Source organism: Varanus komodoensis, unplaced genomic scaffold (genome assembly GCF_004798865.1).
Source record: "Varanus komodoensis strain SLA01 unplaced genomic scaffold, ASM479886v1 scaffold13_3, whole genome shotgun sequence".
NCBI lineage: Eukaryota > Metazoa > Chordata > Lepidosauria > Squamata > Varanidae > Varanus > Varanus komodoensis.
Genome location: NW_025335409.1, coordinates 8,881,990 through 8,896,996, shown reverse-complemented (window position 1 = coordinate 8,896,996; position 15,007 = coordinate 8,881,990). Strand labels below are relative to the sequence as shown.

Here is a 15,007-nt window from a genome sequence, read left to right as displayed (position 1 = left end):
AAACAATGTGGTTCAGTCTGAGCAAATACAGCAACAAGGTGTTTCAGAAGGAGAAGGCTAGGACCTTGGAATCTTAGGATAGGCAGCAAAGCAGAGCAGGGAGAGTGCTACGAATGAGTCATGAAAAATGGACCTGAGAGTCAATGAACTCAGGCTAATTCTGGAGCTGTGTGACATTAGGTCTATCCATGCTGAGTCCAAAAGAGGAAAAACAGGTGCCCAAACTCAATAGAGTTATTGACTGCAAAACAAACATTAGAAAGGGGTCAGTGGTTTTGGAGTAGAACACAGAGACCCATACTTTGACTGTGGAAATGAAAGGAGACCTTAAGGAGACTCCTCGCTACTTGACTGCATTAAAGCTACCTGAGTGGGTATTACAAATACTAAGCATGTGGGAGAAAGATGGAGGATTCTATAACAAAAGGCATTTTGTAGGGTGCCAATGTGGTACTTTAACCAGATGTTCTATCTTGCGGTGGAAATACTTCAGAATTGGGTCATGTTTCCTGACAGGCCTCTGGATTGACCAATTTAAATGTACTCTTTTGGGTGGAGTCAAGTAGGTATTTGCATGCACGAACAGTTCTATGAGAACAACACCTGTTATTCCATCAGCAGAGGAGACGCCGAAACAATTAGGTGCCATCCTCCTTTACTGCCATTCAGAGGCGTTCCAGTCATGGCAACCTTGGAGTCCTTGCTGCCTTTCTCAGAACAAGACCGATTCTTCAGCCAAGGAGTCAGGACGATGCCAACCGAAAATACAAAACACACACTGCATAAATACACAAAGCCACCAAGCTGAATTTCCCTATAGCAAAAGATCTGCTGGGGCATTTGTGCCTTAGAATTTCTGTGCTGCTTCTGCCTGTAACATGCTGCCTTCTGCAGAATTATGACACAGTGATATGCACATTTTTTGCAGGTAGAATGTCCAAGATTCAACCCCCAGCATCTCTAGATAGGGCCATGAAAGAACCCTGGAGAGCTGCTACCAGCCAGTGCCAACTCTATTGGGCCAGGTGGACCAAGGGGCTAACTCAGTAGGAGGTGACTTCTTTGAATGACAGAAGACTCTGTACCATTCAATCTGGCCTGTGTTTAGCAGCACAACCCCCATTATCAGTAATCTCAGGCTCGCTAAGCACTGCTTTTCAAGAAGAGATGCATTCCTAATTCATTTTCTCTCATCCAGGACTTTGGAATTCAGTGGGATGACCTGGCCTCCATCCCCATTGGCCGTATAGATCCATACAATCCAGGTGTAGAAGTGCCTCCTTCACTGAGAAGTCTACAGGACTTGAAACTGTATCACCTCTGAGGAAGTAAAACAGCTGGCACTATACCGTGGCCTTCCTCCTCAGGTTAGATCCCCATTATTCAGTTTTTAGGGAATACAGGTTTAAAGAAGGGCTGCAAAAGACTGCAGACAGCCTACGAGGAACTCGATCTCCACTCACCTTCAAGGGGTTTGTTCCTCAGTCTGGGCCCTGGATCCAGCACTAAATTCACATGAAGCAGCCAAGCCAACACAGTAAAGAGAATTTATTTCAAAGGACAGGAAATGGAGGACAACTATTTTAAAAAGTATAGTAAGAACAAAATGAGGAAACACAAGAGCAAAGTACAATTCCAGTTCCCAAGAGTAGGCAGACTCTTCAGATCACCTTGACAGAAAATAACAAAACTAACACTAACTATATTACCTCCAAGAGCAAAGGTCCAAAAACCTGGTCAGGAAAACACATTTTGCCCCTTTCCTGTATGGAAGGAGGAAAAAGACCATCTCTGGAGCCTTGATTTTAGCATCCCCCTTTCCTAGGAACAGGATGATATCCAGCAACTAATCCTAGGATTGCCTGCCATCTTCCTCCCCGGCCCCACTCCAGCCTCCCTCCTAGCTGCAAGCAATGAAGCACAGAAAGGTTAAGTTAATAAAGGCTGGCCCCTTGTCCTTGGGATGGAGCTCATCTCCTCCCATTGGTAAGACCCAGAAGTAAATCATCCAATTTTCCACTCACTCTACCTGGGCCTCATCAAGAGAAAAAGAGGTTTGACTGGTTCTGTTAACCCTCAAGCTCCTACATCCCTGGATATTCCTCACCACAGGTTTTACTCTCTCTCAAAGAAAGAGTGGAATTGTTTTCCTGCCTTTGATAGCAATCTCCTTGAATGGGGGTAGATCTCTGTGTTGGTGTACCACCCATGTCTGTATCTACAGCCTTACTATATCGTTGTGCTCAGAGATTCCCTTCAGGTCTGGAGAAGAGACCCCCTTCCCACCCCCAGATTGTGGAATATCCCCACTCCTGCTCTATACAAAGCACACTGGATTGTTTCTTGGGTGCTTGTATTAAAAGAAAGCTAAACAACAGCATGGTCTCCACGGCTGAAGAGCAGCCTATTAAAGCTTATGGCCCTATCCCAGGGAAGGGCAGTTTGCATTCCCACCCAGGTGTTGAGGCCTACAGTAGATTTCTATGATCCCTGGCTAGAGCTAGAGAGTGATGTTGCCCTCCAGATGTTTTGGTCTACAAGTTGCCCATCCTTGCCCTCCCAGGTATTGTTGGACTCCCAATTTCCCATTGGCCATAACATGCTGCAAAGTACAGGTTCCTCACTTCTACTGTTGCCCCTCACAACTTTGCCCCATCACTTGTCAGGCCCTACCTATGCAGTGCATTCAAAAGGCAGGCACACTTGGATGGTGGCTGAAATTCTGTGCAGTTGAGTGCTTCTAAACCCATTGAGACCGGTTGATTCAAGAGTAAGACCAGAGAGACCTAGGTTCAAATCCTCAATCAGCCACACACTTGCCAAATGACCTTGGGCCACTCACCACCTCGTAGCCTAATTTACCTCCCAGGGCTGTAACAAGGGGAAAGGGGAAGGTGCCCCAGCATGAGCTTCTCAGGGTAAAGGTGAGGAATAAATGTAATATGTAAAAATAATTGGTGACTGTACATTGTCAGGAGAAGCACAAGAGGAACTTCATTGCCTCAACCATCTTCTAAAGTAAATGTTAACTTCTAATTTGCTAAGAGGGGATTGTATGCATGTATTACAGCTGTCTCCCAAATATGGAAGGATATTACTGCCCTCTTGTGTAAACTACATTGCATTTCAAGCTTGCAAAAGCTGAGCCATGCCATTCTACTGCTCAGCAAGATATGTGGCGGTTTTCATCAAGAAACATCAGATTTCAAGATCTCTTTTTTTATCAAGTACTGTGTTTGTGTGTGTTTAGGGAGGGGGAGAGTAATATCAGAGCACTAGTGAACCCTAGACCATGGTCCTTTCCCCTCCCCTTTCTACAAAATTGAAAGATCAAGGTAATTATATTTTTACAGGAACTAAAATTAATGGAGAACATGCCAAATAGTTTACCCCATAAGAACTACTTATTTTTTTTGCCTTTGAGTGCAGTTTCCAAACAGCATATCTAACAGCCAGTGCTCAGGTTTTGAACTCTTTTACTCTGAACACGTCAGCACTGTCTTGTTTTTGGTAAAACCCTTTTTAAAGCTGAGTAGAGCATTACGATTCTGATATAAATTTGAAGAGAGAAAAGAAAAAAAAAGACCTCTGCATCTTACAATATGTGCCACTGTCTGATGATAAGCAATAAAGATACTTCTGGGAAAACCATAGAAATGGATTCCCAGGATTTAAACAACCAAAACCAACACTGTTTGGAAAGAGTCACACTTTGCGGGGGGGGGGGGGGGCATGGGTTCCTTGGACTGCCACCAAAAGGTGATTGTTTGTGCTAGATGTTTGGATATGCACAACTGTACATAGATGCTCTTTATAACTACACAGCTCTGCAGCTGTGAAGCTGATAAGAAAAGGAGGTGGGGAAGTGTGCTGCCTCAGTGCACTCTTGAACAGCCCTGGGGGGGAAGGATCAAAAACATATTACCTGAGAAACAAATATTCAGAGGAAACTCAGTTGCTCATAAAATGGCAGAAAGATTGGTAAATGTTGTGGAAGGCAAAGGACAGGAATGCAGGGAATGAAAACCAGGTCTAGTCCATTGCCAGTTTATGTTGAACAAGAGTGTATCACTTATCCACAGTGGAAACACTCATAGAGAAACAGTGCAAGAGATAAACAGGGCACAAGCCCGGTACAAAACAAACCAGAATAGAGAGTGAAAATTACATGAACATAGTATGTGCATTTTCTGACTAGCCCTACACACTCCGGCAGTCATCTTGTGAGAGCACACATGACACATTCCCAAGATTCCAAATATCCCCATTGACCCCAAAATATTGGGCACTCGTGGGATAGCTGTTGCATTGTGCAGATTCAGAGGAAACAAAATCTTGTAGTAATGGAAATGATGGAGCTAGTATGGATGGTTGCTATATTATGCACACACACGTTGCTAAAAATTAACTGTAGAAGTAGCCAGGTGGTCTCTTCCACTTATTATCACAGACTTGGGTATAGGGCAGATTATACTTTTGGTGAGAAAATGGTTTCCCTTCCCTTCCAAAGGCAATTACAACAACCACAAAGCACAGCATACTCATTTGAAAGGTTTTAAGTGCCTGTGGAGGCTGCCAGTTTGCTGTCACAGGAACTTTAATTCTAATTTTGTATTCTCCTAACCACCTGGTTCTCATGTGCATCTATCCTTTCTCTTCCCACTCCAGGACACCTAGTTCCTATTAGTGATGTTCTCTCTCAGATGGGGGCATTAGCTGACCACCTAGCACAAAGTTTTCTTTTTGCACCTTTAAACACTCTATATGCCCTGCAAAGAACAATAGTTGTTTTCTATCTCCTTTGATTAACTTCCCTGGATCCAGAAATGGCCACCAATTATAGACCGGTGGCCAACATCCCATATTTGGGCAAGGTGTTGGAGCGGGTGGTGGTGGGACAACTCCAAGCACTCTTGGATGAAACTGATTATCTGGACCCATTTCAGTCCGGCTTCAGACCCAGGTATGGTACTGAATCTGCCTTGGTTGCCCTGTACGATGACCTGTGCAGGGAGAAGGACAGGGGGACTGTGTCCCTGTTGGTTCTTCTGGACCTCTCAGCGGCTTTTGATACCATCGACCATGGTATCCTTCTGGATAGGCTAGCGGGACTGGGGGTTGGAGGCACTGCTTTGCAGTGGTTCCGCTCCTATCTCAATGGCCGATTCCAGAAGGTGGTGCTGGGGGACTATGGCTCTGCGCCATGGCAGCTGTGCCATGGAGTTCCGCAGGGATCCATTTTGTCCCCCATGCTATTTAACATCTACATGAAACGGCTGGGAGAGGTCATGAGGTGGTGTCGGCTGCGGAGTCATCAGTATGCTGATGATACCCAGCTCTACCTCTCGTTCTCAACTAATCCAGGTGAGGCAGTGACTGTGCTGAACCCGTGCCTGGCCGAGGTCATGAGCTGGATGAGGGCCAATAAACTGAAGCTCAATCCAGACAAGACGGAAGTCCTGTTGGTAGGTGGGTCGGGCTTCGGGGAAGGGGACCTTGACCTTGTCCTGAATGGGGTTGCACTCCCTCTTAAGGACAAGGTCCGCAGCTTGGGAGTGCTCCTCGATCCCGAACTTTCGCTGGAAGATCAAGTAACAGTGGTGCGAGGAGCGCTTTCTTTCAGCTTCGGCTGATTCATCAGCTGGAGAACAACTGCCTGGCAACAGTGACACACGCATTGGTGACTTCCCAACTAGACTTCTGTAATGCACTCTACGTGGGGCTGCCCTTGAAGGCGGTCCAGATACTTCAGATGGTGCAAAACAGAGCAGCGAGGTTGCTGACGGGGACGGGGCATTGCGCTCGCATGACTCTTGTCCTCCGTCAGCTTCACTGGCCCCCATTGAAGTCCAGGCCCAATTCAAGGTGTTCGTTATCACCTATAAAGCCCTTAACGGCTTTGGGACCTGGTTACCTTAAGGAGTGCTTACGTCCATATGTGCCCTCCCACCCCTTGAGATCGGCGGCAGAGGCCCTTCTCCAGGAGCCCTCTGTGAAGGACATTAGGAGGGTGAGTACCCGGAGAAGGGCTTTCTATGAGGTGGCGCCCAACCTATGGAATGCGCTCCCCAGAGAGGTCTGCCTGGTGCCATCATTATTTGCTTTTCGGAGCCAGGCCAAGACCTTTTTATTTAAATGTCATTTTAATTGATTTTATTTATTGATTTTAACAATTTTGGCCAGGATGTCTCTGACTTTATATAATGGTATTAATGTTATGTATTTATTTATGTTTGTAAGCCGCCCTGAGGCTCCGGAGAATGGGGCGGCATATAAGTGTGCTAGATAAATAAAATAAAAAATAAATAAGGTTCATCTCCAACAACAAAGCCCAAGCATGTTCAACTACACATGAGTCTTCACCACAAGCAGGGATCTGCCACAGATGAAGAAAATGGTACCCATCACATGCCTCATAGCCATGTGGTTTTATTGTGACTACTGGTTTGGTGCAACTTTAACAATATACAGACCACTCAGCTTAAGCAGGATTTTAAGTATTTAGCTGAAGGAGTCGCTTTATTTTGAACTGGAATTCAAAGCAAAATCATGCAACTATTTTGCATACCTATTAAATGCAAAGCTATATTAGTGCTTGTTCTCTCATTTAAATACCAGTTAGCAACCTACCTTAATTCTGTTATCTGTACAATATTACACCCAATTGAAACAGAGGCACAGTTTTCAATTAGTCACTGTACTGGCAATGAAAATTTTATTTCAAAAAAGTAAAGCAGCAAAAATACTGAATAAATAAATTGACAGAATGGTTTGTTTTGTCATCTCCATATAGCTGATGGCCTTCATCCAAAACATTAAAATACTGTAACAAATAGAATAAATGTACATGAATCAATGGTCTAAAAAAAGAGCTATAATATAAAATTAACACTTTCAAGACTTTTTTTTAAAAAATACAGCACAGTACTATTCAATAATGGAAAATAAATCAGAATACAGTTTTGTTATTTACATGGATAATTAAGGCCCAATTCACATAAGGTAAAGCACACTAGGAATTTGTGTAACTTTTAGAGTTTGGGAAAAAATTAGAAAGTTATTCTCTCCACTTCCCCATAAATGTGCAATATTGTGCCTGCGCAATGCAAACAATTTTACCAAACCTTCTCATACTAATTATATAAATCACCAATGTCCTTTTGAAAGACACTGCAGTTCTTAAAATGAATGCAAATACAAAAGGCAAGGTATCACGCTACCTGGATGCACAGACTTAAGAACAGTGAGCATTTCCTTGCCTCACTGGACTTCCCTTCAGGTCTCCAACTACATTCCCAGTCTTTTCCAACCTGCTGCCTTCCTGATGTGTTGGGACTACAGCTTCCATCAACCCCAGCAAGTGTGGTCACTGGGGAAAGCTCTATTACTCTCTCTAACAATACATTTGGCTATCTTGTCAGACATATGGGTGCTTTCACCAGTTACACCATCACCTTAAAGCTGGAGAACACACAACTCACTAGAAGTGGTTGGACTACAAACTTGTATCATCCCTCACCATAGAATATGATGTCTAGGACTGAGGAGAACTGCCATCCAGCAACATCAAGGGCCACAAACTGCACACCCTGCTTCAAAGACATAAAATGGGCTAAAAGCAGCTTTCACTTTCACTCCATGCTGGTTAACACACAGCTTACACCCCCAATTTCACCACTTCTGTTACCTTTAATGAGAACTCAGCAGTGGCATGCAAGTACTTGCAAAATCCATCTGAGGAAAAAGGGATGGAAGCACTACACTAGCAGGACTATTTCCAGAGGGTAGCCATGTTCATCTGTCACAGCAAAAACAAGAGTCTTGGAGCTCCACCAAGACCAGCAACCTAAGACAGCTACAGAGTTGTATGAGGGCATATCACAAGGATACTAACACAGAGACCAGCCTCTACAACGAACCCGGATGTCTGCTGCGGCAGCATAAATGTTCTGTGAATGAGACCTAAACATGTCACTCACAACATGAAGGGCTCATTTACTTGCCCATCTTTCAATGTGAGGCATGCCATCTTTGCTCACCACTGTTCTTCTGCATTCTGTATAGCACAAAGCTGACCTCAGAAATGTTAATACTTAAAATCAGATGGGAGAATAGGATTCAGCGTGCCACAACACTTTATCACTGAGCTCACCACAGCAGCTGTAGAGCAAGGGAACATAACTGGAAGTCATCAACACTGTTAACTCCTGTCAGAGGTCTGAACTGGGGTAAAAGATTTTTACATGTGCTAATTGGCTTACCTAATATCAGGCTGTCTTGTGTTATCAGCAGCAACTCTATGGTGAATGGCCATGGCTAATAACATGATTGTCACTGTCAGTATCATCTGCATATAAGTTCCGTTTGGCCTCACTTGCTAGCAATTCTCCCCACCTCACCAATGCATACATATTGTATCTATACTTGAAACACTCGGTAACACTCCATGCATTGGACGAAGTGGGCTGAAGTCCACAAATGCTTATCCCAAAAAAATAAAAAAATGCCTGTAAGGTGCTACAACACTCTTGGCTATTTTTGCTAGCATGGCTAGCAATTTCACTGGCACCTATCTGTCTATATCCCATTTTCCTTCAAGTTTATATGCACAGTGGAGGAGGACTTAAGAACTTTCTGTTCCTTACTCTGTAACAAACATGTTTGGACCAACTTCGTGTATTTTTCCTGCTGTTTCACTGCAGTCTATACAGTGCTTCACGCCTTCTAAGTAGGTAGCTTAGAGAAGGCAGGCCAGCTCTCCCCAACCTGGTCGGAGTTGCAGTCCAACTCACCCAGAGGGTACCAGGCTGAGGAAGGAAGATTTGGGCAATGGCTTTAAAAGAAAATCAACATTCCCTTTCCTTCTCTGAAAACCCAATTATTCTTAGTATTCACAAAGGAAATGTCTATATGGGGGCATGCTTTTAAACAAGCTGACAAACACTCGGGTCATGTGAATCTGCCAACAGGTTCTGGATATTGCAATTTAGAAGAATTATTTCACATGCTAAATGATGTCCCTAACCACTGGAAGCATTTGACTGTACGTACATAATTCACTTCATACCAAATAAAGTGTGGTGAATGGGGCTAGAACGGACTGACTACATTAAGCCTCCCGCAATAAACTCTTGTTTTGATGTTGACCCTGTTTTTCCAGGCAAAAACAGTAAAGGGCGTAATAACTAACCATTGCTGCTCAAAAACTACGTGCTGCAAAACCTACAGAAGTTGAGTTTGAACATTTCTGCCCTCAAGGGAGCCCTTTCTACATTGACTAATGTGCTGAGGAAACTCTGCGCATCTGCTGCCGAACCCTGATGCACAGAATCCAGAAGAGGATTCCGTGGCGTGTTTGAGGGGAGGGAGGTGCAGTTCTGTACAGCAGTGGCCAAGAGCACTCCAGAATGTTACACCACTCTTTTGAGGCTGCCTGAGGCAGGATAAGATGAGTCATGGCTGGCTTTTGGATTTGTCCACCATTACCCAGCTGCTTACCTAGAAATCCCACTTATCCTAGGAACACAGAGGCCTGATTCACATGTACAGATAACCTAGAAAATGGGGTTGAGTATGAATGAATGCTTGCCATTCAGGTCCCCACCTCCTCACAGCCCACTTCTTCCTCTTAGTGCTTTTAGTACAAAAGGAAGTGCAGTACCCAACCATTCCTTTCTTTCACTTCCCCCAGACAATGTAAACTAAGCTTTCAAATGCCAGTTTTAAAGGTAAAGGTTTGAAGACAGGCACTAGGCCGAATCCAGGCTCCTGAGGGATGTTTCTCTGGCCCCTCCATTGCCAACCTATTGGCAAAAGAAGAGTACCAGCTATGGCAATGGGTCTCGCTGGTGGACACTTTCCAGGTTTGCATGTAGAAGAACATTAAGCTTCATACACACAAGTTAAGGCCTTGGTTCTCCTTTCCTTTTCAAAGGAGGACTCCATCACGAGTATTGCCATTGCTATGTTACATGATGCACACTATAGCGGATGCACATGTGGACTTCAAACATACAAAAATAAAGTGTGCTCTTTTATTGGACTTGGCAAGAAAGGTGCAAGTGCTCAAGCAATCTGGCTACCGCATGCCCCTCGTGGTGTATGTTCCATGCCTATTTTTTCATCCCCACAAGTTAATGTTTTGGGCATTCCTAATGCAAATGACACAGAATTAGCTGCTCTGATGGGCAAAACTGCATCACAGCTTTTCAAAACTAGGTACCTTCTAGATGTATCAGACTACAAGGCCCATCAACCACAGCCAGCTACTGTCACTGATGAGAGTTGTAGTCCAACACAGCAAAAGGACACTTCACTGAGAAAACTGCAGGAAAAATTAACACAGACTATAATTGCATTTGAGCACAGGGAAGAAGAAAAATAGCCACTTTCTTTCTTTAATAGATTATTTTTGAAAATATCTTTTATATTTTTAGAGGCTATTTGAAATTTAACATTTCTAGAGCTAACACTGAACATTAAAAATACATCCACTTATTCTGCAGATTCTTTTGACATGAACTGCATCTTTATAGCTATACATGAGGAAGACACTTCATAAAGGGAGTTCACTTTCAATTTTGATTGGTCTACAAATCAATCTAGTTAGGAGTTCTGCATATTCTACTTTACTTTTTAGAAGAATAAAGAGAGATGCCTCTTCCATATTCTGCTTTGTGAATGAAGAGGTGCTTACATACTGTATACTGACTTCTGGAAACTCCCTGATCTAATAATGTGACCCTGCAAAACACCTGCTTTGAGCAGAAGACCTGACAAGGATGTGCTGAATCTTACCTGTGGGCATACTTCATAAAAACCAGTCTGCTTAAGCACAACTGAAACAAATTGGATTGAAGCACTGAACCATATACGAGAATCCCATTTCAATTTCATTACACTGATAACTAGAAACTGCAAGGTTAACATTAGTCAGCAAGAGGGATCTTTCATTCTGCTCCATAACTCCATTTCCCCCTGTTATTGGACTAAGGAACCAGCCACAGGGTTGAAAGGAATAAATTGAGGCCAAATCGGAGGCAAGAGTCCCTTGCTTGACAGAATGATTCAGGATGTTCATCCATCTTCCTTCATGCAGTGTGTTTGCTTGTGTAATGTTTCTGAGTGGGGACAAAGCCGTACACTGCTTTACGGTAAAGCTACCCAGTCCTTTGGTAACGGCAGCATAAATGGATTCCACTGTCAGCAATTAAACAATATACTGTGGGTAGTACAGCTGACCTTTGTCTTAAAGTTGTCATTTGTATGTTCAGAAATTGAACGCTAAATTTTTTGCAAAACCAAACTCTAAAATTCTGCCACCAAATGCCCATATATTCCCCCAGTGAATCGAAGAGCCCTCCATATGTTCATGCAGACTGAATTAAAATGCAACAGATTGATTCTGGCATGTAGCTTGAAATACATGAAATACACAGAAATCATTGTGATCTTGAAGTTCTGTTTCGAAGCAAGTTGAGTAGGTAGAGATCCAGTTACCAAAACAAAACTTGCCATGGACAATGATTTACGTGCTTACTCCTATTTCTCTTGGGCATGCAATCTTCTCTAGACCTACACTCTATTATTTTGGGTAGTACTTGGTGACAAGGTATTTTATAAATGAATGAGTACTCTTTTTAAGGGACAATTTCTTTAGAACCTTTTGTATTGTAACAAACTGATCAGAAATCATCTTGCAAACATTTACAGAATTTTTTAAAAAATGGGATACCGTGTTTCTGTAAGCAAGTCATTCCATTAGACCTCCAAGCTTTCTCATCCCACCCCACAAAGCTGAATATCCTCCACCAGCTGTACATGTCATAGATCATTTAGTAAGTCTCTGATTTTGCTGCTTCTCTGGTGCAGCAAAACCGGTAGGTTTGCCAAGAACTTAGCAGGCCACCATACATGGCTAGCAGGTTGTTTGACTCTGTGAGTCATGAGTGGCCCAAAATGGAATTACTTTGTCTACTGGAAAAGCTGGCTATAATACAAGAACACCACAGTGGTTACCCAAAAAAAAAAAAAAAAAAAAAAAAGCTAGACAAAACAAACAAACAAACAAAAAAAAAAACAGTGTCGAACTCCTTTGGCAAGACATTTGACTGAAGATATTTTATACTATTTTGTTCCTTGATAAGCATATTTATTGTGGCAAAATATCTCAAATATAAATTTCATATAATAAAATACTGTCTAGCTACAAGATTTTCAATCAAATACTAAACACATCCTTACCAAGTAAGGATGAAGTCCTGTGGACCTTTAAGTAGACGCACCACTGACCGCAAAAATCCAGCAATGGCTTTAACACAACAAAACTTGCAACAGAACAAGAAAATCAGAGAATTTTCTAAAAGACTCTGCACCTTTCACCTTCAGTATCACTTTACATTGCGGATAACTGTAATGATGAACCACTAATTTGTTTCTGTGCTCACACACATGCATGCACGTGCAAATTCTCTCTCACATGAACACACACTCATCTATGCATACATCTCCCTTCAGACTGCAAATACGACTTAAGACGAAATTACAAATTATGCCCAACGTGATGCTGCTGCTGAAAACTGCATCCACGCATTGAGTTCTCCCCTCTAATGTTTAGAATGATGTCTCCCAGTTTCGACATCCAGTTGCACTGGCTGCTGCTGCTAAGGTAAGGCAAGTGCACAATGAAGTGCAGAGGGAGGTGGGAAATGCGCAACATGGTGCCATCAGAGTACAGCAGAAGCGATTCTACATGTGGACAGTAGAGAGGAAAAACTTAACATGGAGTGCTGTTTTAAGGAGCAGCCTTGGGTTGGTCTTAATATGTAACCCAGCTCTTAGGCAAGAAGTCAGCATTCACTCATCCACTGACTGAATGGAATAAATTAACACCTAACTCAGTTGCACAGTTTCTTGCATTCTGATCAGCTATTTATGCCTGCTGAGGAATAATGCTTCTCTCCAAATGCTTCAGAGAAGCTATTTGCACCATAGCTATTTGGCAGCAATTGCAACACTTCTGATGAGTGCCTCCATGGTTCCTTTAGTTCTTCCTCATCAGCATCAGTGCATGAGGCAGGATTCCAATTTTGTTGTAGATCTGATGTATAAAAAAACCAGACACTAAAGCTTGCTGGTTTCTGAAAGCAAGTTTTTCCCCCCTCTCCACACATCACTGGGAGAACAGGAGCAACAGGAGGGAAGTGTATATGGTCCATGGTACCTTCATAGTCCTCTCAGGAAGAGGTATATAGTTATACATAAATGCCCTCTGGATTAAAACCAGAGGACAGTGGATTTTGCAGGATCCGAAGATTGCTGGGAAGCTGTCTTGATGAACTGGGGCGTTTCAGGGATCCCGTCTGAAATGTTGCTTCTACAAGAAAGGACATTTGTTAGCATAACATGCAGATGAAATATGTACATAGTGCCAAACTATGACTACTTCCTTCCAATTTGTCTACATTTGGACTATAAGCTCCTTGGGTCAGCTGTTTTTTTTAAAATAGCCAATATTAAATAAATGTTTTTATATATAATTGGCCTCTTGCCATAGTCCATGGTGATTTGCTGGGGACGCTTTGCTGGAGATTTTGCTGTGAAGAAGGTCAGGCCAGGGAGCTGTTCCCAGCTCTTTTCCCCCCAAAAGCCCTTCCTTCAATACTGGATTCAGACGTGTATGTGGAATTACCATCTGTCGATTGCTATTCCATTTTAATTTTCATGTTTTTCACATAATCAAGAGTTAGGATTGAATTTGACCATGCTTTACTATTTTACTGTTAAAAAGTGAGAGACAATATTGAAGGTAAGGATACAAGTGTTTCTTTTCTGGCCTGAATACTCCAGGAAACATTTAATTTAAGTTGCCTCCCAACTTGGTGCCCTCCAGAACTTTTAGACTATAACACCAAACCTCCTTCATCATTTGCTAAGCTGGATGGAGTCGATGCAATATGCAATCCAGAACAACTGGAGAAAGGTGACTCTAATTATCAGAACTGAGTTCTGTAGCAAGTCCACAGGGGTAAAAGCTATGGTAGCAAAAATAGTCCAAAGCCCTGCTCCACATTAAACAATGAAGTTTCCATGGCCCAGAAGCATGGAAAAAATGCGAAGAATACCACAGCCAGATGGATATATTGTGCATGTATACAACACATCATACCAACTGCAAATTCTGGGCCCAAACCTCCATGAGATTCAGAAAGCAACAGTATACAACTGAGATATTCTTCAAAATGAGAAAACTGCACCCTTGGTACCATGTTTACATTTCCTCTTGTTCCTATCTATAGCCAAACTCTTCTGTACATTTGTTAATCTTTTAAAGGCCCTACAGAACTCTTGGCTGAGTTGCATGTTTAAATGACTGAAGAAAGGGGATATAGGTAATCAAAGGAAGTAGTCACTACACTACATCTGAAGTGTTTTTGCATCCTAGTTGCTGGATACATGGGCTTAAGCAGGTAGAAGGTGACTGCTATGTTACATGTTTTATGCAGTCTTGAAAACTGCATCATGTTTTTCTAACAATACTGTCATTAATGTTGGATTTGAAACAGCCATGAGAGAAATTCATGGCACTTGGAAGGGATGGCAAGCCTGTACAGAATAAAATCATTCTGTTTCAAGATAGGCTCGGGCCCAATTGAGTTTGGGCCTACTGTGAAAAAGGGGTTGTGATCCACCTACCTCTGCTGCTTGCAGTTTCCCCACTGACTCTCTTTTCCTTGCAGAGGGTGTGTGTGAGTATGCATGTATGTCTTTCTGCATGCTTAAGAAGTGGGACAAGAAATGGTGACAGGGAAGGCTCACTAAATACTGGGATTGTTATCTTTGACAATGCTGGTATCTGCAGTTCTCAGGTTATTCCTGGAGGTTTCCTTTCCTCATCCTCCTGCATTTTACGCAAGGACAATATTAACACCTCCTGGATTGCTTTCAGGAATCTCCTGGAGATTAATGCTGATTCCCAGAAACTCTGGGCCAATTCTGGAGGGTGGCA

General features: G+C 42.8%; 1 protein-coding gene across 1 annotated transcript in view; it reads right to left on the bottom strand.

Annotated features, from left to right (window-relative positions):
* Window positions 1-6,692: 6,692 nt before the first annotated feature.
* RASSF8 (Ras association domain family member 8) overlaps window positions 6,693-15,007 on the bottom strand; it is a 93,581-nt gene continuing 85,266 nt past the window's right edge. The window contains exon 5 of the mRNA XM_044423196.1: window positions 6,693-13,375. Within this exon, the coding sequence (XP_044279131.1) occupies window positions 13,254-13,375 (122 nt within the window). The 3' untranslated portion in view covers window positions 6,693-13,253. The remainder of the gene's footprint in view (window positions 13,376-15,007) is intronic.